The sequence below is a fragment of the Podarcis gaigeae genome (assembly GCF_964106915.1).
Source record: "Podarcis gaigeae genome assembly, chromosome: 7".
NCBI lineage: Eukaryota > Metazoa > Chordata > Lepidosauria > Squamata > Lacertidae > Podarcis > Podarcis gaigeae.
The window spans coordinates 60,989,836-61,016,237 of NC_139683.1; the positions used below are offsets into that span (position 1 = coordinate 60,989,836).

A 26,402-nucleotide genomic window follows, 5' to 3' on the forward strand; every position below is an offset into this window, starting at 1 on the left:
CGCTCAGCATCTATAATGAACTACAGCTCCCAGAATTCCTTGGGGGAAGCCATGAGTGCTAAAAGTGCTATCATAGTGTTTTTAAGTGAATGTGGCCTCAATAACCCTCACAGCCCACGAAGCTTGGTGAGTGGTGACAGAGTCAGTGTCTTAAGTCAGTGTAACGTTCCTCACGTGCTCAATTGATAATACTGGGGTGGGGGAAACTAGTATGGCCGTGGTTTTGCCTGCAACTGTGGTCTATTTCTTTAATGAGAGGGGGGGGGAGAGCTGTTTCATAACTGACTGGCAGAACAGCAAATGAAGAAAGCTGGAATTAGGGTGAGGGATCCCCCCCAAGGAGCTAACACACAAGAAACTGGAGCAGGCTGAGGGTGGGAAAAAGAGAAAGGGAGGACGAAGCACAAGTGCATAAAGGCAGAAGATTTGGGGAGGGTCACATGGCCGCGCGCTGTTTCCTCTGCCCTTGGCTTGCCCTTAATTCTCCTCCTCCTCCTCCGATTTGGAGCTGTGTTCGCCCACTCCGCTTCTGCCCCGGTGCCTGATTCCCTCGCCTGAAAGGTCCCTTCTCCCCCGGCCGCGGCCTTATCGATCACGTTAATGGTGCTGCTGCTGCAAGCTGCAGCTGCCGGCGCCTGGAAGTGCTGCAGCGTCTCCGGCTCGCCTCCCCTGGAGCTGCATTGCTGTAGCAGCGCGCAGGCACCCACAGAGCCACGGAGCAGCCGGCGAGCCGAGGGGGGAAAGGAGCCGGGCGGCGAGGCCACCTGACCTGCCCCGCACATTCCAAAAGCAGCCCGTTCCTAATAAAGAAGCGATGGGGATCCGGCACCGTCTCGCGCGCCTTCGGCTCTCCCTATAAATACTCGCCCTGCAAAGAAAACAAGCTTCGGTTGCTTCTGTTCTGCCCGCCCCAGACTCGGGCTGACCGGCAAAAAACCCAAAGCAAACCTAACCAAAGCAAAACAAACAAAAAGAGAGAGAGCGAGAGCCGCCGCCGCCGCCGCGGGAGGTAAGAGAAGCCAAAGCAACTGCAGCCCGAGAGCCTGAGGCGAGGAGCGCCCCTCCTGCACCCGAGCTGAACCGGCGAGATGCCCCGAGTAGATGCCGATCTCAAACTGGACTTTAAAGATGTCTTGGTTAGACCTAAGCGAAGCAGCCTCAAAAGCAGAGCAGAGGTGGGGGCCTTTCCAAACGAGCATGCTTTTTTCCCCTTAATACTTCGCATCTAACTCCGGTAGATAACCTCTTTTTCTCTTGGTTTTTGCATTTCCCAAGTTAACGGGTTAATGAGCGCTGTCTGTCTGCTTCTCTCCCGCCTCTTGTCTTTCCCGCTGCGGCCCCGAATAAAGCAATCCAGACCCCCCCCCCCCAATATGTTACCTCACGGGTGAGGTTAGGTGGACTCTTGCGTACTAAGATAAAATCACACGGCAGGCAACACTCCCCCCCTCCAGTTTCTCCTTTGCAGGAGCTTTTGCCTCCTTGCAAGGAAAGAGCCCTTGCAAACGTGAAACGTGAGCTCCTCGCTTCCCCCTAAGAACTGCCTGTGCTGTCCTGATAGGGGCATCTGTCTAAAACACGTTTTTAATTATTATTATTGTCGTTGTTGTTCCTGCTGCTGCTGTTACTTTGCAAGAAAATACAGTGAATGGAAGAAGGTGACCTAGAGTTGGGTAGAACTGTGCCCGGAATTGTTTTGCAGAGAGGCGCGGAGAAACTGCCGGCGTGACACATCATTTGCTGGCTAATGGGTGGACGGGAGGGGGGGCCGATGACTCAAATTACAAGCCATGCATCGCAAGCCTGCAGTTTCCAGGGAAAGTAATATCAGGGAGAAGCTGTTCTGTGAGGACAAGGCAGGTCAGGACACACATACACAACGGAGGGGAAGGCAGATACTTTTGTGTTTTTGTAAATTGACAGCCAAATTAAAAAAGCGTCCATTTTTATTTATTTTTTGAAACTAGCATGAACTTTTAGCTGTAGCTGTGTATGTATGTGTTTGCAAAGCATCAGTTTATGGGGTGTTCGACATCTAAAGCAGATTTAGTTAATTAACTTTTAAATGTAAATTGACATTAAAGATCCTATGTTAAAAAAGACTTTGAAAAGGGTGGGCGGGTGGGCGGGTGGAGGGGAAGAATAACTACATCCATGAAGAATAGGTCTGCAACATAGATCTTGCCATGGTGGCTAAATGGAACTTCCATGCTCACAGAAGGAGTGTGCCACTGAATGCCAGTCCCTGGGGGACAACAGCTAGAGAAGGCTGTTGTGTGCCTGCCTTGTTTAGTTGCCCAATTTGGGTAGCAGGATGCTAGGCTTTGATGATGTGCATTTGGTCTGATCCAACAGGTTTCTTAATGCACACGCATACAGTGGTACCTCGGGTTACATACACTTCAGGTTACAAACTCTGCTAACTCAGAAATAGCGCTTCAGGTTAAGAACTTTGCTTCAGGATGAGAACGGAAATCGTGCTCCGGCAGCGTGGCGGCAGAAGGAGGCCCCATTAGCTAAAGTGGTTCTTCAGGTTAAGAACAGTTTCAGGTTGAGAACAGACATCCAGAACGAATTAAGTACTTAACCCAAGGTACCACTGTACTCAGGTTTTCTGCTGGGGGTGGGTGGGTGGGTGGGAATAGCTTGGTCAGCTGTCAATAAAAGCAGCAGTCTTCTTCTTTCTTTATTAAAATCCCTGCAATCTAGTTTGTGGTTGGATAATTCACACCATCATATTGGAACGAATGCTTTGTGACTGCAGGCTGTGTAGAGACATCTGTTCTCTGACCAGCAACCATTGCTACTGGTAAAGGCATTTTCAAAAACAACACTACAGGCATTATATCTCTGTAACCAGAATAGTGTTGTAGGAAATCCCTCTGGAATTTGGAGTTGCATATCTCTTGACCAAATAGGCTTACCATGACCTACATGGTATGATCTACCTATCAACTTGGAACAACATTCCAAAGATAAGTGGCACTTTTGTATTGCCTATTCCATGGGGTACTGTAAGGACTAAATAAAAGTACCCAGTTGTTGTTTTTTAAATGAGAAAAATAGCTTTAATTTAAAACCAACTTTTTGTAGCCATCGTTAACATAGATTTCAATGGAAGAAAGTTTAGGCTGCTTTAAGATATACATGCCATCAGGTGTTTTGTATCTACACCCAAAGTATTATATGTAATGTTTCCAGCTGCGTATATCATACAAGTAAACGAGCCAACAGCATTTTCCTACAAAATAAGGCCACATGCTTGTTTATTTTGGTGTAATGGGTAGAGCGGTTATTGCATCCAAGTAAGAATTCAGTCTGTGTGTATTTACTTTAGAACAAGGCTTCAATCCAACCCCTATTAATTTAGGCCCTATTTCATTTAGGATTTTCTTCAGAGTAAACATGGTTAGGACTGCGCTGACTTACTTAGAGCAGATCTTTTGAAATAATTTGTGTATGTTAGTCATGACCTACAAGTCCATTGATTTTAATGGGTCTACTCAGTATGATTTAGTTGGCTACTAATTTATGGGTTGTAATTGTGTATAGAATTGGGTGGCATGTTTGTTTAGGATGGACTTCTGTTTTGCTTGCCACATTCCGTTCTGAAACAAAGGAGAATATTCTAAATTAAGGGATATCTGGCTGCCTAGTTTGACCGTACTGCTTATGGTAATATGCAAGTTGCTTTCTTTCTTTTTTAATGCATTTTTATTAAAGATTTTCTTGGTTTACAAAAGTATGTGCAATCTCTCTCTCCCCCCCCCCCTAACATTTTTTACAGATCAGTTTCATTTGATGAGACATTAGGAAGAAGAGGGGGAAAGAGGTGGGGGGAGGTGAGTGGGGGTGGGGTCGGGTGGCAATGCTTCTATTATACTTAATATATTTGGGGTTTTATGTCATCGTTGCTTGTGCAGGTTCTCTGCTATTCACTTGTGTTCCTTTGGTGGTGCGAGAGGTTGGGGTTGGCCTAGGGTGTGGTTGTTTGTTTGTGATTGGCTGTGGTGATATTTGTTTTCATGTGTGAGTGGGGTGGGTGGGTGTTTTGGATCAGGTTAGCCATTGATTTGTATGCTGTTGATGGATTTTTGTCATTGTCTTGTTGGGCTGTGTATGTGATAAAGGGGAGCCAACAATTTCACAACGGTAGAAGGTAGAGAAAATGTGGGAATTTAGCCACAGAAGTTATGGGTAATTAGAGTAACTCTGAATACAGTATGCTGCTTCTCTCTCTCAGGAAAAGGAACACTAGCTATTGATTGTTTGTATAATACATAGGAGATTCTTCATGGTCCACAAGCTAGCTCTCAGATATATGGGATAAGAGTGGGGAAGGCAGGTGTGATCCTGCTCTTAGTTCAGGCATCCCCAAACCCGGCCCTCCAGATGTTTTGGGATTACAATTCCCATCATTCCTGACCACTGGTCCTTTTAGCTAGCGATGATGGGAGTTGTAGTCTTAGATGTTGAGTTGAGGATATTAAAAGGGGAGAATGCTGCAAAGCAGGGACGCAAGAACTTGTATATATATGTGGGTAACAAATAGTTTAAACCTTTTCAACTCAGCCATTTATATTTGGTTGGCTATTGTATTAATTCTAGGTATCACTTTACTCATGAGTTAAGAGGGAGGCAGACATTATGTCCCCCTCTGTGACTTCTGTTTTCTTTTAATTCCTGACTTGTAAGGATGAGCCTAGGTTGCTGCCAACAAAAAAATCAGAGAGGTTGGGGAGACATTGGATACAGGTTCTGCTTGTAATGAATGAGGTCCAGCATTATACAATTACCTATTAATTATTTATTTGGGAGATGCATAGTCTGCTTATCAATACACTGCTTTTCAAGGTAGAGAACAGCAGTTAACAGAAAATATAAGAGTGTTTTCACATCATCTTGGCTAATAGGCAGAGAAGCGATAACAATAAAACCATCCCAAAACTGAGGCAGAGCAACAAACAAAACCATTAGGCATATTAAACAGCAACAGCCTATTTAAAAAGACAAACCTATAAAGGTTGTTTAAAAGAGGCAATGTCTTGTATGGAACAGGCAGCTGGTTCTATAATCTGTGGACCACCAGGCTAACTGATGATTCAACTGAGCTGGATTTTATTAAGTACATATGGAAAAGATGCTCTCTCAAGTTACCTGGTGGGTGGAGTATAAAGCGGGATAAAAGTAAAAATTGAATTTATCCTGATAGTAAATTGGCAACCAGTGTAGCTCACATAAAATTAGTATTGCTTCCTGCATCTAACCCCTGTAGTCGAACGTGGCTGTTGTATTGTGGACCAGTCACAACTTGTGAACAGGCTTGAAGTGCGGCTCTCTGTATTGCAGTTTGGATGGAAGGTTACTAGGACATGCAGTATGAGGGTCAAACCATTCTCTTTCATGAATAGGGGTAAGCTATTGAAAAGGCCAAGGCTGATAAAATGCATACCTGGCCAGTTTAAGCACCCAGAAGGAGACCTTGATCCCAAAGCACTCCCATACAGCAAACAGTCCTAACTGGGGAATGCGAACCCTTTGGTAGCATTTGCTAAGACCCCTTTGGTGTCTGTGTGTTGATGATAGAGCTATGCATTAAAGGCCTTCGTTCAGCCCATTTGTGGGCAGGGAAAGTGGGGGCCGTTTCACCAAATTTGTATAGAGTGAGAGGAAAAATTGCAACAATTATTGGGGATGGAGCTATTAGTGGTGGTAGTAGCACGGCTTTTTTCCTTTTTCCCTAAAGGTTTGTTGTTGTTGCTACTTTTCGTGCTCCGTAATGGCATTGGGCTGGTGATTCCAGTGTGTTGGAGTGCCAAGTCTCATTTTTTAAAAAAATGGTGAAGAATATTTGGCAAAAACTCTTCAAAGTGGGCATTTCCAGCTCAGCTCTAGGTGACTGAGAATTCCAGGTCCTTAATTTACTTTAGACCAGCCAACAGCTTAAATGGGATGTAGTAGAAAACTAGAAAAAAGGAACTTGCTTTGAACATCTTGAGGACATGTTCCTTATTGGATAAGCATTAAATCTGGGATTGGCTTACTTAGAAATACAATTTTGCATTTCCTTCCTTTTATGTTTACAATCCTAGGCCTCAGCTCTACATTTAGTGAATCCCCCGCCCCCCACTGAATAGCGTATAAAAGCTGTATTTCTTTGCTGGTACAAAAGACTGATTAAAATATGCATTTATTTTTTTACAGGTGGATCTTATGCGTACTTTCACATTCCGTAATTCTAAGCAAACCTACACTGGGATCCCCATTATAGTAGCAAATATGGACACCGTAGGCACTTTTGAAATGGCACAGGTTATGACTAAAGTAAGTGCTTTTCAATTCTCCTGCAAAACGCAAAGAAAAATAAAACCCTGAAGTGTGTTACCTGAGCTGGTCCATTGTTTCCAAAACAAAAAACATATTTGAAGTCTTTTGACTTGCCTGTGTTGCAAATAGGCAAAGTAGGAGCAAAGTCAAGTACTTCTAAATATCTGTGGATATAACAGTGTCTCATACTGAATGTAAACAAATTGAGAAAAAGACTACAAATTGAAAGTGGAGACACTATATGTGCTTTTCTTTATTTGCTTGTTTTGTTACACAATAAAATCTTTAATTAAAAACTAATTTAAATTAAAAAAATAAGATCCCATAACATATTCTTGCTTTGTAGCCATGTAGTCTTTTTGTGTGCGTTGCTGCCTGAGATTGTAGGGTAATACCTGGTTTCTTTTTTTCTAGTATGCAATGTTCACTGCAATTCACAAGCATTACTCTCTGGAACAGTGGGAGCTGTTTGCAAGCAATCATCCAGAATGCCTAGAGGTATATTTTCACACTATTAATTATTAAGTGCATTTACTGCTTTCTAAACTTGGGAGTTTGGGGAAAAACTGCACACATACAAAATGGAAAAAGAAGAAAACAACATGTATTGGTTGCAAGGCATGGTTTTGTAAGGGGAGCAACGTCTTTCTTAAAATAATTGTGCTAAGTGGTTTATTCAGCATTCCTATGGGGAATATAATATATATAATAGAACCATTACAAAAAAAGCTTAGCTGTAGAAAATGTTCATAGAAGTTAGGGGGAAAGTGTGTTAACAAAACTTTCTCCAGTAAACTAAGAACGAATGCATAGGCGTAGCCAGGATTTGTGTTGAGGAGGGGGCAGGACTTTTGTTAGGGGGCAGGACCAACATTCTTGGTCAGTTAGTTAAGTATTTATATTGTTTTACTTGATGGGGGGGCAGCTGCCCCCATGCCCCCCTTGCCCACGCCCATGAATGAGCATCTTTCTTTGAATAACATTACAGCAAGAGGGAACAGTTATGAGATTTTTAATAGAATGTTGGCAGTGAAATTGAAATGGATGAAATAGGTATGGTTGCATTTCAACAAAATTAGACTGGAGCCAGGGAACATAATTCTGTAAATTCAAACCAAGACTGGCAAACATATATTTGATGCAGCAATTTTAATCAGCCCAAATGTCATTATGATAGATTATGAAATTCTTTCTGAAACAGCATGCACTTTGAGAATTAGGGCCCAGACAATAAGATAGAAGACAGGTAACAGTGAGAAAGAAAGATTCCCTGAAAACTTTGGTAATACTTGTGATACTGGGGTGGGGGGGGGGGAGAATGGGATGTTCTGGGACATTTCTTTTTTAAAAAAATAATTTTTATTAACCGACCAATCAAATCAAATCACATCACATAAATTCCGAATTACAAAGCCGAATTTTAAATTTTAAATTCAGAGCAGGAGTGAAGATACCATTTGCCAGGGCACCAGCATCACTGAAGTGAATGAGGTGATAATGAAGTTTTCAAGTTTGTGTCAGATTAGCATAGAGTAAATTAGAGAGTGAGGAAAATAATCCAAGCAGGCTAGATATTTATTTCATTTTATTTGATGGCACTAGCCTACTGAAGCTGCCTTATACTGAGATAGGCTGTTGTTCCATCTAGAGCAGTATTGTCTACCGTGACTGGTTCCACTCTTGTTTTACTTCAAGTTGTTTTTTAAATACCCTCTTCCAGTGGGTAGGAAATTAAATTCCAAGTTCAGTTTTGTGTGATGGTGTGTTGAGGAAATAAGAGGGCTTAGATCCTGTTGATCCATAGCTTCACCATCATGTCCCAACACACCCTTGAAATGCCCAGTTTTCCCCAGTGCTGACAAATGAATATTTGTGGCAGGACTCCTTCTGAAGTCTTCTGCTAGGGAGACCTCCAGTGGTGCAAATGCCATCCTACTGGTGGCCTCCCTCCATCATGGCAGAGCACCACTTAACACTGCATCCAATGGCTCCATAGCTGCCTTTTGGGTTGCTATGATACCCATCTTTAAACTGTGGCTTCTGGGCATGCTGTTAACTGTAGTTCGCACATAATGTGAAGCTATGGCTAACTTACAAGCCAAATCCTGGCTTGTTTTGGAATGACAGAAGTGGCTAGAAAATGCTTGTTTGCTGCAGAGGGAATATTAAAAACAGCTTGAAAAGAAAACTAAAATAGATAACAGTGTACAGTATTCAAGACAATGTTGTAAAGGACCAGGGTAGTGGGAGATGAACTAAGAAAGAGTTTGGATATGGGACAGAAGCTACCAACAATTTTTCTTTGCCAACATCACTGAACACAAACAGGAGTTTTTATAGATAGAAAAATTTTAAATGGGAAAGAAAGGAGGACAAAGTGTTACGTGCTCCAGAGGAATGAATATCATGCATAGATTAGCAGACTGCATAACTAGGAATGGAAGATTTTGATTAATTCTCAGACCACAGTTCCAAGCTCCAGAAACAAATTCCAACTTCTTTTACATTGCACTTGATCTTCAGATTTGGCCAAATCTCTTCCCCCAGCCTGGAGGTATACACTAATATTTTATGGTCCCAGTTGGCTTCCTCTCTCAAATAGATGCACAGAAAATGCTCTTGACCTCATTTCAATAAAAGCTGCTGATGATCACTCCCTCCCTCTCTTTCCAGCATGTAGCTGTGAGCTCAGGCAGTGGCATGTCCGACTTTGAGAAGATGACCAGAATCATAGAGGCCATTCCCCTTATCAAGTACATTTGCCTGGATGTGGCCAATGGTTATTCAGAATACTTTGTGGAGTTCGTGAAAGCTGTCCGCATCAGATTCCCCAAGCACACAATCATGGTAGGTGTGATGAGGAAAGTGGAGAGATGGATGGGTTTAATTCGGTGAGATGTTTTCTTGATTCAAATAAGCGTGTTTCATGGAGGATGGTCTGGTGAAGAAGAGGACAGGGTTCCTGCATCTGTAATAGTTGTATAGAAGAAGGAATTTCAGCAGGTGTAGCTTGTCACCTGGCCACTCCAGTTTCAGGCCATGCAACTACTCCAGTCCCACTATTTCCACAGAATTGAATTCTTTATGCATCCTTCTATTAAATATCACTATTGCTGTCATTCCCATTCCCAAATGGGTTCCCAAGATTAGAGCACAGTAGCTATGATCCAGCAATGTGACTTGGAGAAAAGGGGCTGTAGCTGGAGTGTTAGAGCAGATGATCTGCATGAGGAAGCTCCCAGGTTCAATATCCAGAACCTTGGAGAGCTGCTGCCAGTCGGTGCAGACAGTACTAGGCTTGATGGACCAAGGATCTAGCTTCCTAGGCTGTTCAGCCCACGCCCCCTGTTGAACTGCAGAGCATTATTAAACTCAAGGGATTTTTGAAAGCTGCTTCTTGGCAAGAGGATTTGGCGATGGGGAATGCTACGTTAAACTACAAAGTTTTTGCATAGTTATGGATAATGATGTGTTGTAGGTTGCCTAGAGCAGTGTTTTTCAACCTTTTTTGGGCAAAGGCACACTTGTTTCATGAAAAAAATCACGAGGCACACCACCATTAGAAAATGTTGAAAAATTTAACTCTGTGCCTATATTGACAATATATATAGTAATTCTCTTGAATAGGAATCAAATAAACACAAAGAAAGTATTTTATAATTACTTTATTATGAAATAGTAAGTAAACAGAAATATGAAAAATTATAAAATACTTTATTTTTAAATCTTTCGAATTTTTCCATTTTTCCCACGGCACACCAGGCAACATCTCGCAGCACACTAGTGTGCCGCGGAACAGTGGTTGAAAAACACTGGCCTAGAGTGGAATTGCAGCATAGCGCTAAGGTAAATGTTCCATCAGCACAAGGATTTCTGCTTGTGAAATGGAACGTTCTCCCTTTCCCTTGCCTCCTAAACCTGTTATAGGTGTCCCCCCTCCCCCAGCAAAATGTCTTTGGTTGATCCAGGGCATAAGGTAAAGGTAAAGGTACCCCTGCCCGTACGGGCCAGTCGTGTCCGACTCTAGGGTTGTGCGCCCATCTCACTTAAGAGGCCGGGGGCCAGCGCTGTCCGGAGACACTTCCGGGTCACATGGCCAGAGTGACGAAGCTGCTCTGGCGAGCCAGCACCAGCGCAGCACACGGAAACGCCGTTTACCTTCCCGCTATAAAGCAGTACCTATTTATCTACTTGCACTTAGGGTTGCTTTCAAACTGCTAGGTGGGCAGGAGCTGGGACCGAAAGACGGGAGTTCACCCCGCCGCGGGGATTCGGGGTTTTACCCACAGCGCCACCCGCGTCCCAGGGCATAAGTTGGCACACATATCGTATTACAGTAATCACCCCCCCACACACACACACTTTAAATGAGTGTGGTTGTTTCGGAAATAAACTCAATTTCTTCATATAAACAAAACTGTATATGGAATTATTGAATAACAACACTAATAACAATAATCCCGTTAACCCAAGCATTTTGGATTGATGTTCTTGCCTGTGTTTCAGGCAGGTAATGTGGTGACTGGAGAGATGGTGGAAGAACTTATTCTGTCCGGAGCAGACATTATCAAAGTTGGAATTGGACCAGGTAAGCTGATTGGCAGTGCACAGTGAGAGTGCAGTTTTATATTTATGTGCCTGGGATGCTTATTTCTGCATTCATGTATATTTATTCTCTGAGGATTTATTTATTTTCCTATAATAATCCTGTGGACATGGGTAGCCATTACTCACCTTGATGCTGGTATAGTCTAATCTTACATTCCATAACCGGGTGCTCCTTTTTCCATTTGAATATGGGGTTCAGAGCAAAAATGATGAAGCTACAGAGAGTTTGGGTTGAGGAGATTGTGTTTCCCCTGCTAAGTTGCCTTGATTGTCTCCTGCCAGAAGTCTGATTTGCCCAATAGCGCTTGGCAGATTGCATCTTCTGAGCCTTAGATCTCCATATGTGAAATGGAACCAGTAGTATCCTGTTTTGCTGGGTCGCTATAGGATGAATAAAACAAGGATTGCCATGTACTTTAAACACTAAAACTGCCATAGAAATGAACGAACAAGAATAAATAAATTACCACCAGTGATTTATTTATTCTCATGTGCCCAGTGATCAAGCTGTGCTATAGTGTTTCAATGCCATGAAAAAAATTGCCCATCTTTCAAAATTAAAAACACCTTCAACCAGAGGTTTTCAACCTTTTTGATTCCACGCCTTCCTTGGACAACTATATTCTGGGCTCAGGAGCCCAGTTATGTCACCTCTTGCCTAAAGAGCTGGCAGCCTCTCACCCTTTTTCAAACAGCCTCCTTTGTGGAGTGTTCTCCTCCTCTTTTTCCTTGGAAGTCCTCTGGGCAGTTGCTGCTGCCGCCCCTGGTCTCTGAGCCCCCCCCCCCCGCCCCCAAAAGAGGTGCCTCCTCACACTGCCTCACAGGGGCCTATGACTTGTCTGACCATTGCCAGCAGCAAGGTTTGGTGGACTGGTTGGGCTCTCTCGCCTGCTTGCTTGCATGCTCTGAGGCTGCCTCAGCTCCTGACAACCAGCACCCCTGGCCAGCCCCCGAGGCACCATTCACCTGCGGAGCTTGTAGCCAGGGCTACTGCAACAAAGAGCTGTGCAAGCCTTTGGGAGGCAGAAACATGAGAGGGCATCAGAGGAGGGAGGGAATAGAAAGAGGGACACAGGCCAGTGTTGCCCGTGGCACTCCTGACCATCCTTCAAGGCACATCAGGGTGCCATGGCACACTGGTTGAAAACCACTGGCTTAAGCTGCACCAGTTAGTCATTTTTTGGAAATGGTGGCTCATCTACCCCGACCTCTTCATCCACTTGAATCGGAGGGGAAGACTCTTTCCTGATGTCCTATCATTTTAAGGCAGAAATTAGTAGGCTCATCTTATTGTTTCACTTTAGATTGAAAGCCTGTGGTGAGCTAGAGTGACCCCAGTGCCCATTTTCCTGCCTGTAAAAGTCTTTAGAAACCTTACTTCCTTAAGCCCAGAAATAAGACTGACATCAATGTAAGCCAAACATAGTTTGAGCTGATGTAGGCTTAACACTTCCAATTTATTAACCATAGACCAGGAGGAGGCTGCATCTTGGCCTGCTCCCACCCCCCCCCCCACCCCACATATCAATTTCCCTATCCTTCCATTGCCAGCTCTTACAAAATCATGCGTTCTAATGGCACTTGCAGGATTAAGAGGGAACTCTGGTTAGCATTAACCACCAGTATTGCTGACGCAATGCTTAACTGTAGTAAAAGCTTGCAGAGGAAGGGCAGAGGGATTTTGTACAGAAGAGGGAAAGGGATGTGCAGCATTGTGACCTCCTGTCCATTTCTTAAACATGGCCGAGACGTTGGGGGGAATGCAAAGCTTTTGGCAGGGTTCCCCGTTATATTTGGGTTGGTAACCTGTTTAAATGTAGGCTAGATGATGCCACGGTCAGGTGGATTAGCAGCTGGTTGGCAAACTGTACATAAAGAGTGGTAATCGGTGGTTCCTCATAAAACTGGAGGAAGGTTCCAAGGGCCTTTTGAATTCTATTGGGCACCTTCTTTGGAGTCAGGTGCTTCTCCTGCAAGTAGAAATTTGGTGTGCCAGTTGAAAAGGAAAGAATCTTGCAGCTGTGTGGGCTGTCATAATGACAGAGCTGCTCCCACAGGGGAGAAAGACACCGGTGGTTTCACCTGTCCTAATCTACAAGATACCATAGCTTTGGTTTCATCTTTTCATCTGTTTGTTTTCAATGTCTAGGATCTGTGTGCACCACTCGGATAAAAACTGGTGTGGGTTATCCACAGCTGAGCGCAGTGATTGAATGTGCAGATTCTGCTCATGGACTGAAGGGGCATATAATATCCGTAAGTATGATCTGCAGGAGATGCCATAAATAAGGCATGGTTATAGAATGAAATCCCAACAAGAAGATGTTAAGGAAACCCTTTCCGCAGTCATCTCTGACCTCTTGAGCTCAGGGGTGTTTCAAAGGCATGAATTAGAAACTCTGGTTCCTAACTTCCAACTGCTCAGAAATAGACCTTTGAGTCATGCCTTTGTGTCCAGTAGTTCACCCCCGTTTTGTGAACTGACTCCTTAGGTAGCAAAATACTCTGTGAAAGTGCATATCTAATTTATGCTTTCCAAGAGGGATGTGTAGCAGCTTGGTAAGGAAAAAGAGCCTTAGTCAAAAAATAGTGATATGAGGTTGAGGTGCATGAAGTTGACGTTCAAGGTTTTGATGAGTTCCGGTTTCACAAGGAAGTGAAACAACTTTAGTTTCTAAGGAGCACCCATGTTCTAAGTTGTCAAGCCACCCACAGGGGCAGCGCATCCCGTTTTGCCACTGGAGGTGAAATGGGATGTGCCTTCCCACTCCACCCTGCCTCTGTGTCACCTGCCTCTGCTGGCACCACTGCTGCATCACCCACTCCGCTGCTGTGCCACCCTGCCGGTGAAGTTGTATTGGCTCTGATTCCCTCTGAGATCTCATGAGATTTGGGCGAGATCTCACCGAATATGGCACCAATGCCAGCGCTGCTTCTCCAGCAGAGCAGGTGAGGCACCTGCAGAAGCTCCGCCTTCTGTCACCTGAGGTGGCTACTTCATTCCACCTCATGGCTGGCCCTGGCCACTCACAATTTGAATTTCATATGGAAAGAATGCTGTTTAACAAACACAGTACATTACACATTTTAAATAAGTTTCTCAGCCTTCTGTGATATGTCTTTAGGAAGAACACCAATTTATGCCTAGGTCTCCCAAAGGCCTTTTCCCTTTGGTTATCTGGTGTTTGCACTAGATGAAGCTCTGGTGGTGTTTGGTTTCTTCCTGAAGTTATTTGTGCCTGTTAATGTGTCTGTGATTGAAATAAAACTAAACAACTGCTCCTCTTAATTTTCTGCCCCCTTGAAGCAGACACAACTGAATCTCCTATATCATAAACCCTACTGGTTTTTAGGACACTATTTGCTTGACAACAAAAATATTACTTTTAACAAGTTCCTATTTCCTCACTTGAGCTAGTTTTCCATGTCAGTTCATATCTTTGCAGATAAATAATATAAGGGACTTCATACCCTTTTAAAATGCCAGATGAGGAGCCAAATCTTTTACGTATCTCTCAGAATTGTAAAGATTGTCTCAAAAGAAGAATTGTTAACTCTATAGTTGCTTTTGTTGTAAGTGGTTGGACTCTGGTGACTGCTTGGGGCATTCAGATCTCCTAACAGCCCACTGGTAGAATGCATGCAGATTCAATCCCTGACATTTCTAGTTAAAAGAATCAGGTCATGGGAAACTAAGAGACTAGACAGCTTTGGCTAGTCAACAGTTGAGAATACTGAGCTAGTTGGGCAGATAATCTGGCCTAGCATAAGGCAGCTTCTTGACATATGAGAGATATTTTCTTCTGTTACTGACTGTAATTTTTGCATCTCATTGCCATTCAACTCCCACTTCATATTTTCTATGTGTGCATGTGTATCTATATGCATTGTTACAAAAGTAATGTTCTACCCCCATTCTCTGCAAGATTCCCGGGGGTTCCAGGCACTCACCCAGGGTCTGTGTTGTTTTGGAGAATAGAGACATGGCGGAGACTATTGTAGCTTTAAGAAATATGGTTTATTCACTTAGATACATCTTTGGCGTGTGTGGAGGGAGTCCAGTTCTTACAGCATGGTCATTTCAAGAGGGTCTTGTCCCCTCAGTGGTGCAGCCCTTGAGTCCAAGGCATCTCTCCCAGCCAGCCTTCACAAGATAGATTCCAGTCTTTCTTCTCAGCACACCATGCTCAAAACTCTCCTGTCGCTTCGAACCCACACCCCACCACTGTGGCAAGTTGGCAACCTCTCTCTGCCCAGGCTCAGGCTCTCAGATGGGCTATCAACCCATTTTGTCATGTTAATGCCTCTATCTCAGGTGAGGCCCTGGCTTGGGAAGGAATCTTAGCCTGTACTTTTCCACTGACCTCCAATCTTCCCCTCAATACTCCAGATAATCAAAATTCTACCATTTATTAATTTCTAGTGTTTAGGGGGGGGGGTCGCCCAAATCTATAACAGTATATATTTCTGAATGAAGTAGGCTTTAGTTCTTGAAATATTTCACATGCCATAGGGCTCTTTGTGCCGCAGCAGACTAAGCCAGCTACCCTCTGAAAATGTTCTTCTGTGATGATCTGTTATTTGGTCCAAACCTGTAGCAAAAAGCCAGAGTAATGATGGAAAAGTAATGATGGCAGCTCAGCAAAGAACCAAGGAGTCAGCCGTCATACTTTGTAGTGAGCTGCAGCTACTTAGGCTGAAAGGACAAATTGCTGGAGACGCGTGACCTGCTGTGAAAAAGAGGCAACCTCAGGTCCCTGCATCTTCTAGTAACGTGTCTTAGAGCAAAATATGTTCATGTCATTGTACTCTAGTATTCACCATCTCTGCTCCGCTTTCAGTGTTCGAAACTCCCATTGTTCTAGGCGCATTTTGCGACAGGGAATTTCATGAGGGCGAGCAGTTTCTGAGCTCTGGGCACAGTACTGAGCCTAAGATTTCAGATTAAAACTGCAGAGTGGAAGGAAAGGAGGACCTTTTTCTGCCTTCCCACCCCCAGCTACTCTCTGAAGACTGGAGAAGAGACCCTCTTAAGAATATTAGCAAGGTGGGCAGGGGAAGGACTAGACCAGGGGTCTGCAACCCGCGGCTCTGGAGCCGCATGTGGCTCTTTTACACCTTTGCCGCGGCTCCAGGGCGTATACTAGTGAGGGGAGGAGGCGCATTGTGCGCCCCGACACTCCCCACTGTGGCGGACGCTGTACTGGCTGTGACGTCGCATGGGGGCGGTGCGTGCGTTAGTCACGCACCGTCCCGACGTCACCTTCCCGCCCGCTACATTGTAAGAGGCATGTATGCTGGTCACTGCATTGAAAGGGGGCATGTACGCTGGTCACTGTTCTGAACAAAAAAAGGTAACTTGTTAATTTAACGTTTATTTCTATGAGGAGGAGTAATTCTGAGAGGTCAAACAAAGAAATAATAAAAAAAGTGACAAAAAGGTTATTTTTATAATGACGAGTTTTGCGGCTCCCAGTTTTTTTTTCTTCGGAAACGGGTCCAAGTGGCTCTTTTTGTCTTAAAGGTTGCAGACCCCTGGAATAGACCATGTGAAAAATGAACATAGTATTTTAGCTGCAAGTTCATTTATTTTTATCTTTGTATTCTTGTTATAAAAATGGTGCCTAGACATTCCATTGTCGCACCCATAACCTAGGTTTAAGGTGCCACTTAGCTCCTAGCTTTCATATCTGTTTCTGACACTTTATAAGGAAAAGGAAACCTGAGGTGTAATGGTGTCGTATTACACATTTTGCTTTACTATATATTATTAGGGAGTGAGGAACTGCTGCAAGGATGTTGGAGTAATGGCTAATCTGGCTTTAGTTTAGAAAATGTGAGAGCCAATTCCTACATGTCTTTGAGGCCTACTAAAATCAACATGAGGCGACTTAACTGTGTCAGTTTGGGAGACTGAATATATTTTGAAGTGCCCTCTTGTGGCAAGAGCCAGTATTTATCATGCCAGACGGGAGTCCCAGCCAGCATTGCTTTGGAATAGGGTCCATTCAAACAACCTGCCCTTCCAGCTGAAACCAATTTGATAACCATTTTGTGGAGGTTCCACAGTATCCAAAAGTAGCAAAGCCAGCTTCAGGGCTGGGGAATTATTATAGAACCAAGAGATCCAAAGAGTTAAACTTCTGGCTCAGAAGTTGGAATTGACTCTGCAATTCTGTTGATGGGTCCCATTTAGTGGTCTAGTCTGGTCACCACTTTTTAAAGGATAAAAAAAATGAGTATTTAGAGGATTTTGGTAGAACGCTTATCTGCTTCTTGTATGTCTCTGCATTAGTATTCAGATCACTGTCAGGTATTGGTTAGATGATAGACTACGTTAAGAGCAGTGCCCCCTGCCATCACGTCTCCGGACTGAGTATATATTCCTGCATTTTTCCTCCCCACAGTTGAAGAAATGAGAATTTCATGAAGGCTTTGGTTCTATGAATGTTGAATAAACTGAATAAAATCAACCTGCAATGGGACAGTAAAATTGTGCCTCCTCCCTCCCATGTAGTTTCTTTAACAAATATGCAACTACCTAGGAGGCAAATTAACCCGTGTCTGAAAAGCAAAGTATTCCTTCCCTCCCTATTTGAGGGTTAAGTATCACATATTATAGGGTATATGCATGTAGCAGCTGATGGATGGATGGATGGATGGATTAGCCGAGCTATTTGCCCAAGGAGACCTGTCCTCAAGCAGGGACGTTTTCTTGGTCCCCTCCTCCAATAGCCCTCTCTGATGAAAAAACCCAAAACCATTTATGTCTGAACATAGTGGCCTAATCCACGTCTTTTGGCAAACCATGGTTTATGGCTTAGGGTGAATGGGCAGCTTGCTAAGGCCACAACTGCCCAATCACTCCCAATTCACTTCTTCTCTGGGGTGAGTGGAAGCAGCAAAGCCTGGGATGCCATGTCTGAATCTGGAATTCTGGTTTCCGTCCCCAAAGAAACATTGATCCTAAAGTCAAAATCTGTTCTTTGCTTTCTGATCATACTTAATTCAGGAGAAACAAACCATCGTCCTTCTAATATGGCTTGTTACTCCCACTTGCGCCAGAGGAAAAGTGAGGTGCCTGCCACAAAACCCTGCTCATTCATGGTGAGCCACAACAGGAGTGGGGGACCTTTTTGGCCTGGGTGGGCCAATCTTTATCTCCCTGTTCCCATGGGCCAGCTTAGACAGGTGCGTGGTCATTTCATTCCAAACAGTTATCTATTGATATTGAACCGTTTGTGGTATCGTTGGATACAACTATTGGGCTACAACAAATGCAAACTTCGACACTGACTTCTCTCCCTCTTTTATGTAGGATGGAGGATGCAGCTGTCCAGGAGATGTTGCCAAAGCTTTTGGTGAGTATTGTTTGCTGCTTGAGAAATGTGAAGAGCATTAAGACCTACTGTCTGATTAAAGATTTCACCTCCCATTTATCTTCCACGTAACTCAGAGGAAGCAGATTGGAAACTACTTCGCAGACTGAAACTGGCCTAGTTCACACGTACTAATCCATACCATACCTTAGCTCAGGAGTGGGAAACTGCATCTGGCTAGTGAGCTGGGTCTAGAACTGCCCCCACCCCTTGTAGGTTATTTTTGATAGGCAGGTAGAGCTGCCCACCTGTCAATCATCTGGCTTCATGTGACATCAGGTGATCACACTTGAAAGGAAAAATCAGGAGTGCATTCAGAAGTGTGCAGTCATGAGTGTGCTCTTCCGTTCTAATTAAAGCTGGGACTGCTTTGCAGCCACAAGCCACAGCTGCAAAAAAGGAATACAGTGGTGCCTCACAAGACGAAATTAATTCGTTCCGCATTGTCTTGCGAGTTTTTCGTCTTGCGAAGCACGGTTTCCCATAGGAATGCATTAAAAATCAATTAATGCGTTCCTATGGAAACCGCCTTCACACCAGGTCCGGGACAGTCTGTCCCCCGACCTCTTCTGAAGGCTGAGGGGGGGGACAAGGGCTTTTCTTCCCACCCCCAGCATTTCAAAAAACCCCGGGACAGCATTTTAAAATGCTGGCGGTGGCAGCGAAGGCTTCGCTGCCGCCCGCCAGCATTTAAAAATCGCCCCGGGACAGCGGAGGACTTCTCCGCTGTCCCGGGGCGATTTAAAAGCCCCCGGGAAGGCAGGCAGGGGGGACAAAGACTTTTGCCCCCCGCCAGCCTTCAGAAGAGGTCCTGGACCTCTTCTGAAGGCTGGCGGGGGGCAAAAGTCCTTGCTCCCCTCCGCCTGCCTTCAAAAGCCGTCCGCTCTTAAAAGCCCCCGGGAAGGCAGGCAGGGGGGACAAAGACCTTTGTCCAGGACCTCTTCTGAAGGCTGGCGGGGGGCAAAAGTCTTTGCTCCCCCGTGCCTGCCTTCCCGGGAGAGCGGACAGCTTTTGAAGGCAGGCGGAGGGGAGCAAAGACTTTTGCCCACTGGACCTCTTCTGAAGGCTGGTGGGGGGCAAAAGTCCTTGCTCCCCCCTGCCTGCCTTCCCGGGAGAGCGGAGAAAAGCAGCGTGTTTCTCCGCTGTCCTGGACGGCTTTTGAAGGCAGGCGGGGGGGAGCAAAGACTTTCGCCCCCCGCCCGCCTTCAGAAGAGGTCCCGGACTGCTTTTAAAATGCTGGCGGTGGGGAGCAAAGCCTTTCGGCCCCCGCCGGCCTTCCTGGACCTCTTCTGAAGGCCAGAGGGGGGGGGAAGGCTTTGCTCCCCACCGCCAGCATTTAAAAGAGGTCCCCGGAGATTTCCCTATGGGCTTTCTTCTTGCGAAGCAAGCCCATAGGGAAATTCGTCTTGCGAAGTGCCTCAAAAAACGGAAAACCCTTTCGTCTTGCGGGTTTTTCGTCTTGCGAGGCATTCGTCTTGCGGGGCACCACTGTATTGCTTTCCTGGCCAAAAATGGGGAAGGCGGCAGATTGGCTTTGCTGCTGCGTTTCCACCATCCTGCTTTCCCTACCACCTTGCCTCTCCATGTAAGCAGCAGTGATTCGGCTGTCAGGTCAGGCAAGCGCCGCTGCTCCACCAAGCCACCTGCTGTTGGGTGACACAGGATACAAGCTACATGCAGTACATGATCTTTGTGGAGGTGGAATAATGATGCTCACTTCTGAATCTGTTGAATGTGTGCCACCAAAGTGCTGATTCTGCACCCTGCTTTCGGCTGCAGTCCTAACCCGCCTTATTTGGGAGTAAGCCTTAGTGAAATTCAATAGGACTTCTGAATACACATTGTTAGGTATTGCACTGTTAGGGTTTATCGACAGCTCTTGTCCCACTGCTTTTCCCTGGGGAAAACTGCTTTTTAGTGCTCAATTGGAGCAAATGGCAACTCGGGTTTTCCCTGGATTAACATTTCCTCCGATTTAGAGCTAAAGAGCAGGTTTTTCCGGGAAAGGAGTATGACAAGGGGGAAACCACCCAGACCCATGCTTTCTAGGCATGGGGCAAGAGGTAATGAGGATGAGCCCTCAGTTTGGTTAAAATCCTCCCATACCAGAATAATTCAATTTGGTGCTTCCCCCATGTTGACATCACTCATTTCCTTAAAGCTATAGCTAAGGCTATTCCAACTTCTCACTATGTTTTAAGCAGGCAGGGGTACGCCTTGCTACTAGAAAAAAATGGTGTTATTTCAGTAGGAACCTTTCCTGGAATTGGGCAAGCAAGAAACTACTTCAAGTGGTTCCACTGTTTTACTTTCTTAAGCTTTGTTTTCCCGAAACATAATCTAATTTCATCTAAACGCAATGAAAATTGTGCCACCTACCAAAATGTATGGAAATACAGATGTTAGATCTTGGCATTTGACTACAGTAATCATCATCATCATCATCATCATCATCCAGGAACAGAGTTTGCCCTTGAAGAGGTCTAGCTGCAGAAAATGGGGAGAAATGCTAGAGTTTGGTATGATAGCTGTCTTCCATTGGCCGAAGGATTCTAGTTGAACATGAACAACAAAATTGTTACGTCTTTCTTTCACACAGCCTTTATGATGGTGGCATGGAAGCTATTTCCAAATGGTGAGGCAACCACATTTAGCTGCTGAGATGGGAAGTTTCACTAGTCTCTTATTTGGGCCAAGGAACACAGGATTCTTGTTTCTTCTGATCACGTTCTTATGTACATGCAGATACATGCCAGCAACATTTCATTAGTCTGGATAGCTCAGTTGGTAGAATACTGCAGATAATGCCAAGGTTGCAGGTTCAATCCCCATATGGGACAGCTGCATATTCTTGCATTGCAGGGGGTTGGACTAGATGATCCTCAGCGTCCCTTCCAACTCTACAATTCTCTGATTCTCTGCTCCTGGTTCTCAAAGTGTGAAGAAGGCCTTCCTTAGGAAGCAGTTGGGTAGAAAACATATATGAGCATTTCTGAACCAATTTCCATATGCCCTCTTGTGTAATCCAAGTCCTACTTTTTTAAAAAGATAAAATTCCCATGAATGACTAGGTTTCTTTTATTGATACATCCTGGCCAGTTAGGAATTGCATTTCAGCTATGCTCTCTTTTGGCCTTCTTTGCTGCACACTCAACTCTTAATACCCTCTTTCTTTCTATCACAGGAGCTGGTGCTGATTTTGTGATGCTTGGGGGCATGTTTGCAGGACATGACCAATGTGCTGGAGAGATTATTGAAAAAAACGGCAAGAAGGTGAAGCTCTTCTATGGAATGAGCTCTGACACAGCCATGAAGAAGCATGTGGGAGGTGTTGCAGAATACAGGTACCAGCTGCACTCAGAATTTTGGCACAGAATTAAGTTCCACTCTTCCAGCTCCCTCATTTTTGGATGTTGTCCCTGGCAGCAAATAGCGGAGATCTAAGTGCAACCTGTTATTGCCAGGCTGTATCCCTAACTCTCTAGTACAAGGGCAATGAATCCTCGCTTAGCAATCAGTCTGGAATTCAGACCAGTGTCTTGTAAATTGAGGCAGCCTGATTATATGGAAGGCCAATCCAATGCAAGAGAAATGAATGCTTAAGCCTAATGGGTTTAGTTGTGCCTTTGTGTGGTATTGTGGCACCTGGGTTCTAGTTTATTACAGAATGGATTAATTTTTTTCTCTAGCAACACACACCGCGTCCTGTGCAAAGCACAACTGTCGGACAAGAACCATACACCCAGTTCTGTTTACTAAATGGGAATAATCAGTATTCAGGAGATAGCATCCCCTGGTTTCTTTTGGATGTAATAGGGATCTCAGGGTGCAGTAACGTGTTTGGGCCATCAGTAAGCTGTCACTTGTATTTCCTTTCAAAGCTTGTCTTTCAAACAAGTGAAAGAGCCCTTGTCAGATAGTCCAGACTGCCCTAGAAATTCAGACTATATAATTTTGCCTCTGATTCAGATTAGTGTTTCATATTAACTATACTGAAGATGCATAATCTTTTCCCCCACCTGACTGGAAGAAAGTACCTCAAGAGAGGGCATGATATGCTCCAGTAAATGTGATTTTCTCATCCTGGAGCTGTCAAGGAGATTGGATCAGCTAATAAGCATGTTATGAAGGTTTTCATAAGTATAAAAAACCCTGTACAGACTTAAAATTACTTTTTGACAGCATTTTTAGAAAATTACATTATCAGTTTTAATTTTGTCTCCTCTCCCCACCCCTTTACACAACCACCACCAGCACAACACATTGCTAGGGTTGCCTTACCAATCTAATCTTATTTGGGCGGTGGGTCTTGTACAAGCAAAAATAACTATTATGTGTTTGGAGGCGGCTTGTGCTGTTGAAAGGCCCACATCCAGTGCATGTTAAGGAAAGCACTTTTTAAAAAAATTCCTAGAAAATTTGATTTTTGTTCATTGAAAAGAACGACTCCTACTAGTGCAAATCAATCTGCCTTTACCTTCAGAGCGTCAGAGGGCAAAACAGTGGAGGTGCCTTACAGAGGGGATGTGGAGGATACCATTCGTGACATCCTGGGCGGCTTACGGTCTACCTGCACCTACGTGGGAGCTGCCAAACTCAAGGAGCTTAGTCGAAGGACAACTTTCATTCGGGTAACTCAGCAGCACAGCACAGCTTATTAGCCAAAGAGGAAAAAGCTGTGGGGCTGTAAAACGTGCTGTCTGTTCTCCCCCTCTTCCATTTTTTGGGGGGCAAGATGGCTTCTTGCTGGCATACTTCAAGCTAGAAGAGGAAGAAGGTTGATTGCCCCCCCCCCAAAAAAAAGTTTGTTGTAGTGGTGTGGGGTTAAGCCTAAGGAGGTCAAGCCATACACTTCAGCTATGTCCATGATGATTTATTCTTTGTTCAAAATACAGTAGCACTATTTAAATGAGAATTCTATAGTTTGATCTAGTCAGATCTTCATTCTGTTGGAACAGTTGTTACCAATATGAGCAAACCCACCTAAGCTTTATATAGTCAACTGACCGGTTTCTTCTGCTCCTTTAACATGGTGCAGAAGTCAGAAAAGCCAGGAGAGCAACTGTGAAAACTAGAAGGTGCTCATTGCCGGAGTGTGGCCCCAGCATGCCAACCTTCGCCCAACACCTCTAGAACTAAAAAAATAAAATAAAAAATGCTGCTTTTCTCTGTGACATTAAGTACTTGATTTTTAATGCGTGCTGATATATTCATGTTCTTAAAATTGTTGATTAAATAGTTATATTGATTTTATTGCAATGCTTTGCTGGCAGAGACATTCAAACAAAGGAAATGGACATGTCTTTTATATTCATGTAGGATATTTCCAAGATAATGGTGGTTGCTATATTTCTCAAGATTCCTTTGGTTAAGGACAGAGGACAAACATCGGCTTCATATATATTTTTTGGTTCCTACTGTTCAGGGCCTGATTAAGCCACCTCATTCCATTTATCAAAGATCAAGTGTTTCCAGACACTACAGAATACTTGCAGGGAAATTGTAAGTGGAGCTCTGTAGTTTTAGGCGCCAGTCAGCTCCACAGCTCCTCATAACCAAGGCCTTTCAGATAAGGGGCAGTGTGGTTATGACCTTCAGTCTGGAACTGCCGGTTCACTGGCTAAGGTTTGTTTGTTTTTTGTCATGCAGGCCTTCTGCTGCTGGGACTTCCTTTTCCTCCAGTATAAGTGATGGCTGCCTGTCTCTAACATTAAAGTGCTAGACAGTGAAATTACCAAGTCCCAGGGTGCATCTGCTTCACTTTCTTACATGAACGTGAACAATTGCATTCATAGATAGACTGAGGGCAAAACCTGCCTTCCCTCCTGCATTTGACAGGGAGCTCAGAGGCGCTTCCTGCTTCCGTCTTGGAGTTTTTGTAATCCACTCCCTCCCTTGGAGTCATTAGCAGCCTTCCTTTGAAAAGCCAGTTTAAGCTGAGGTGGGTAGGAAGGTAGGAGTATGCCAATGAAGAAATGTAATCTACTCGTCATTTGCTGATTATTTTACTTTCATAGATGATCTAATAAATAGAGAAGCGAGCATACAAATGTACACACTAATTTCTGAACTGCAACAGTGTCTTAAAACCACAGCAGAAAAAGATAGCAGCCTAATTTGCTAGCAGGTTTGAATTTTCTGGGATATTGAGAGGAGAGCTACAGCATCACATCTCTGTTGTACTTTTAAAGTACTCATTCCCATCCTGGAAGACACTGCAACCAACTATACTGAAGGTGTGTGGTCTAATTATATATTACATTTTAGGAACTTGCACTGGATTTTTTAAAAAAATGTCTCTTCATTCTCTCCAGTATTTCTTTATCTTCTAATCTTGAGACTTTAAGGTGCAGACAAATGGTCCTTTAGCAGTTGAGACAGAAAATTTCATATTACAACAGGTCCTTCCCTGTCAGCCCTATGGACTTGGCTGCCGTCAAGTCTTTGATATAATAACTGGAGTAACGAAATTGACAGCTTGTACATGTGTGCTACACGGAACTTGACAGTGGATATGCGTAGTTGCTGGGCATTCACAACTACAACATTTCCAAAGCTGAACACATGCAAGTGATCTGAAAGCACAGTGGAAGTTATTTTTTAAAGGAATGATTTTTAAACATCAAAACTGAAATCTTGAACCCACACTTACTGAAAAGTAAGTTCCACTGGAGCTTGCTTGTGAGTAGTCATTCATTGATTGTGTTTTGAAGAATAAATTTTCTCCTTTGGGTTGATTTAAATATAAAACAGGAATATGATTCTTAAAAACATACATTCTCTATTTGAAACAAACTATTCCTAACATTCCCCCTAGAACAGAATCACCTTTCCCACTGCATGGCAAAGCTTTGCAACACTTGATCTGTTTGGATTTGGTTATGTTTCCACCATCATTCTAAAAGTGTTAAAAGTCTGCAGAATGGAAATTTAGGTACGCCTGCTCCCACCCTCAAATTGGCTGGACATCTCTCATGACCTTGCAATGCAATGGTATTTTAAAACCAACGTACCTGCTTAAGACACTTCTGGTTTCACGTGAAAGAGAACCAACAAGAGCAGCTGAAATGACCCGCTTAAAAAAATTATTTAAACCTAATTGAATAGCATGTGGTAAGATTGTACTAGATGCCTGTGCAAGCAGAGAATGGATGCCTTACAAATAATGCATATATATCTGTTAGAAATGTGCAGATACTTTTTAAATCAATGTAGAATATTGCATAGACAGGAAAAGCCACACCAGGGAGGCCAGTTCTTACATTATTGCAGTGGTGTGGGAAACAATTGCCTTAAGACACTCTGCTCTATCACTCATCATAACCCAAGAAAGGGAGAAGTTTCTGCTAGTAGTAATCTTTGGCCTTCCCAAATGTTGAAGACTCTACCTCCCATCATCCCTGACCACCGCCATTGTTAACTGGGGTTGAGGCCCAACATCTGGAGGTGGTTTCGAATCCCTGTTTAGCAAGCACCAGCCTAAACCCCACCTGAGGATATTGCAGTATTATGTGAGTGGGTCCCCTTACCTTTTGAGCAGACCCCTAGGGAAGTTAACTGTGTCCTGCCTCCCTTCTTGGCATGGCAGCTGCAGATCCACACTGCACAGAAAGGTCTTGCCGGAACTCATCCTTGAAGCTCTGTGCTCTGCCAGTGACCCTACTGCTATAAACATCCTAAAGGAAATTGAACCATACAGCCCAACAATATCTGTACTCCCCTCCCCTTACCTCCATTCTTCCTTGATTTTAGGAAAGCAAGTCCTCAAGGTACATACAATTTGGATGCAGCCACTGAAATCACACACAACTGGATAAAATGTCAAAGTATCATATTCTTAAGGATGCATGAATACAAAGATAATTAATGGAACAGAATGAGCTCTAAATGAATTCAGAATGCGCAATCATACTATGCATGCATTATATGACTAAAGTTCCAGTTTCTGAATTTGGGTGTGTGGCAGGGGACTGGAAAATAGTATTGAACTGTGATTTATATAAAACAGAATGGCAATTATATGCAATATGCATCAACTTCTGTGTATATTTTATTATGGAAAAAAATAAATATGTTTTATTATTCTAT

The 26,402-nt window shown here is 43.9% G+C and overlaps 1 protein-coding gene across 4 annotated transcripts; it reads left to right on the forward strand.

Moving 5' to 3' along the window:
• Positions 1-26,401, forward strand: GMPR (guanosine monophosphate reductase). Of its 4 annotated transcripts, none has more exons than XM_083747399.1 (9): positions 1-126; positions 6,205-6,324; positions 6,742-6,825; positions 9,001-9,174; positions 10,834-10,915; positions 13,085-13,191; positions 18,254-18,296; positions 21,499-21,658; positions 22,798-26,401. In XM_083747399.1, the coding sequence occupies exons 1-9, from the start codon at positions 16-18 to the stop codon at positions 22,973-22,975; spliced, it is 1,059 nt and encodes a 352-aa protein (XP_083603525.1). In that variant the 5' UTR covers positions 1-15; the 3' UTR covers positions 22,976-26,401. The 4 variants fall into 4 exon arrangements, with proteins under 4 accessions (XP_083603525.1, XP_083603527.1, XP_083603526.1 ...); XM_083747401.1 differs by lacking the exon at positions 1-126 and adding an exon at positions 222-1,234; XM_083747400.1 differs by lacking the exon at positions 1-126 and adding an exon at positions 225-1,175.
• Position 26,402: the final 1 nt, after the last annotated feature.

Excerpts from the sequence above, each read along its gene's own strand:
- GMPR (XM_083747399.1), top strand. The coding sequence starts at position 16 with ATGAACTACAGCTCCCAGAATTCCTTGGGGGAAGCCATGAGTGCTAAA. Across the intron at positions 9,175-10,833 it reads TCCCCAAGCACACAATCATG|GCAGGTAATGTGGTGACTGG; the intron begins GTAGGTGTGATG and ends CCTGTGTTTCAG. Across the intron at positions 10,916-13,084 it reads CAAAGTTGGAATTGGACCAG|GATCTGTGTGCACCACTCGG; the intron begins GTAAGCTGATTG and ends TTCAATGTCTAG.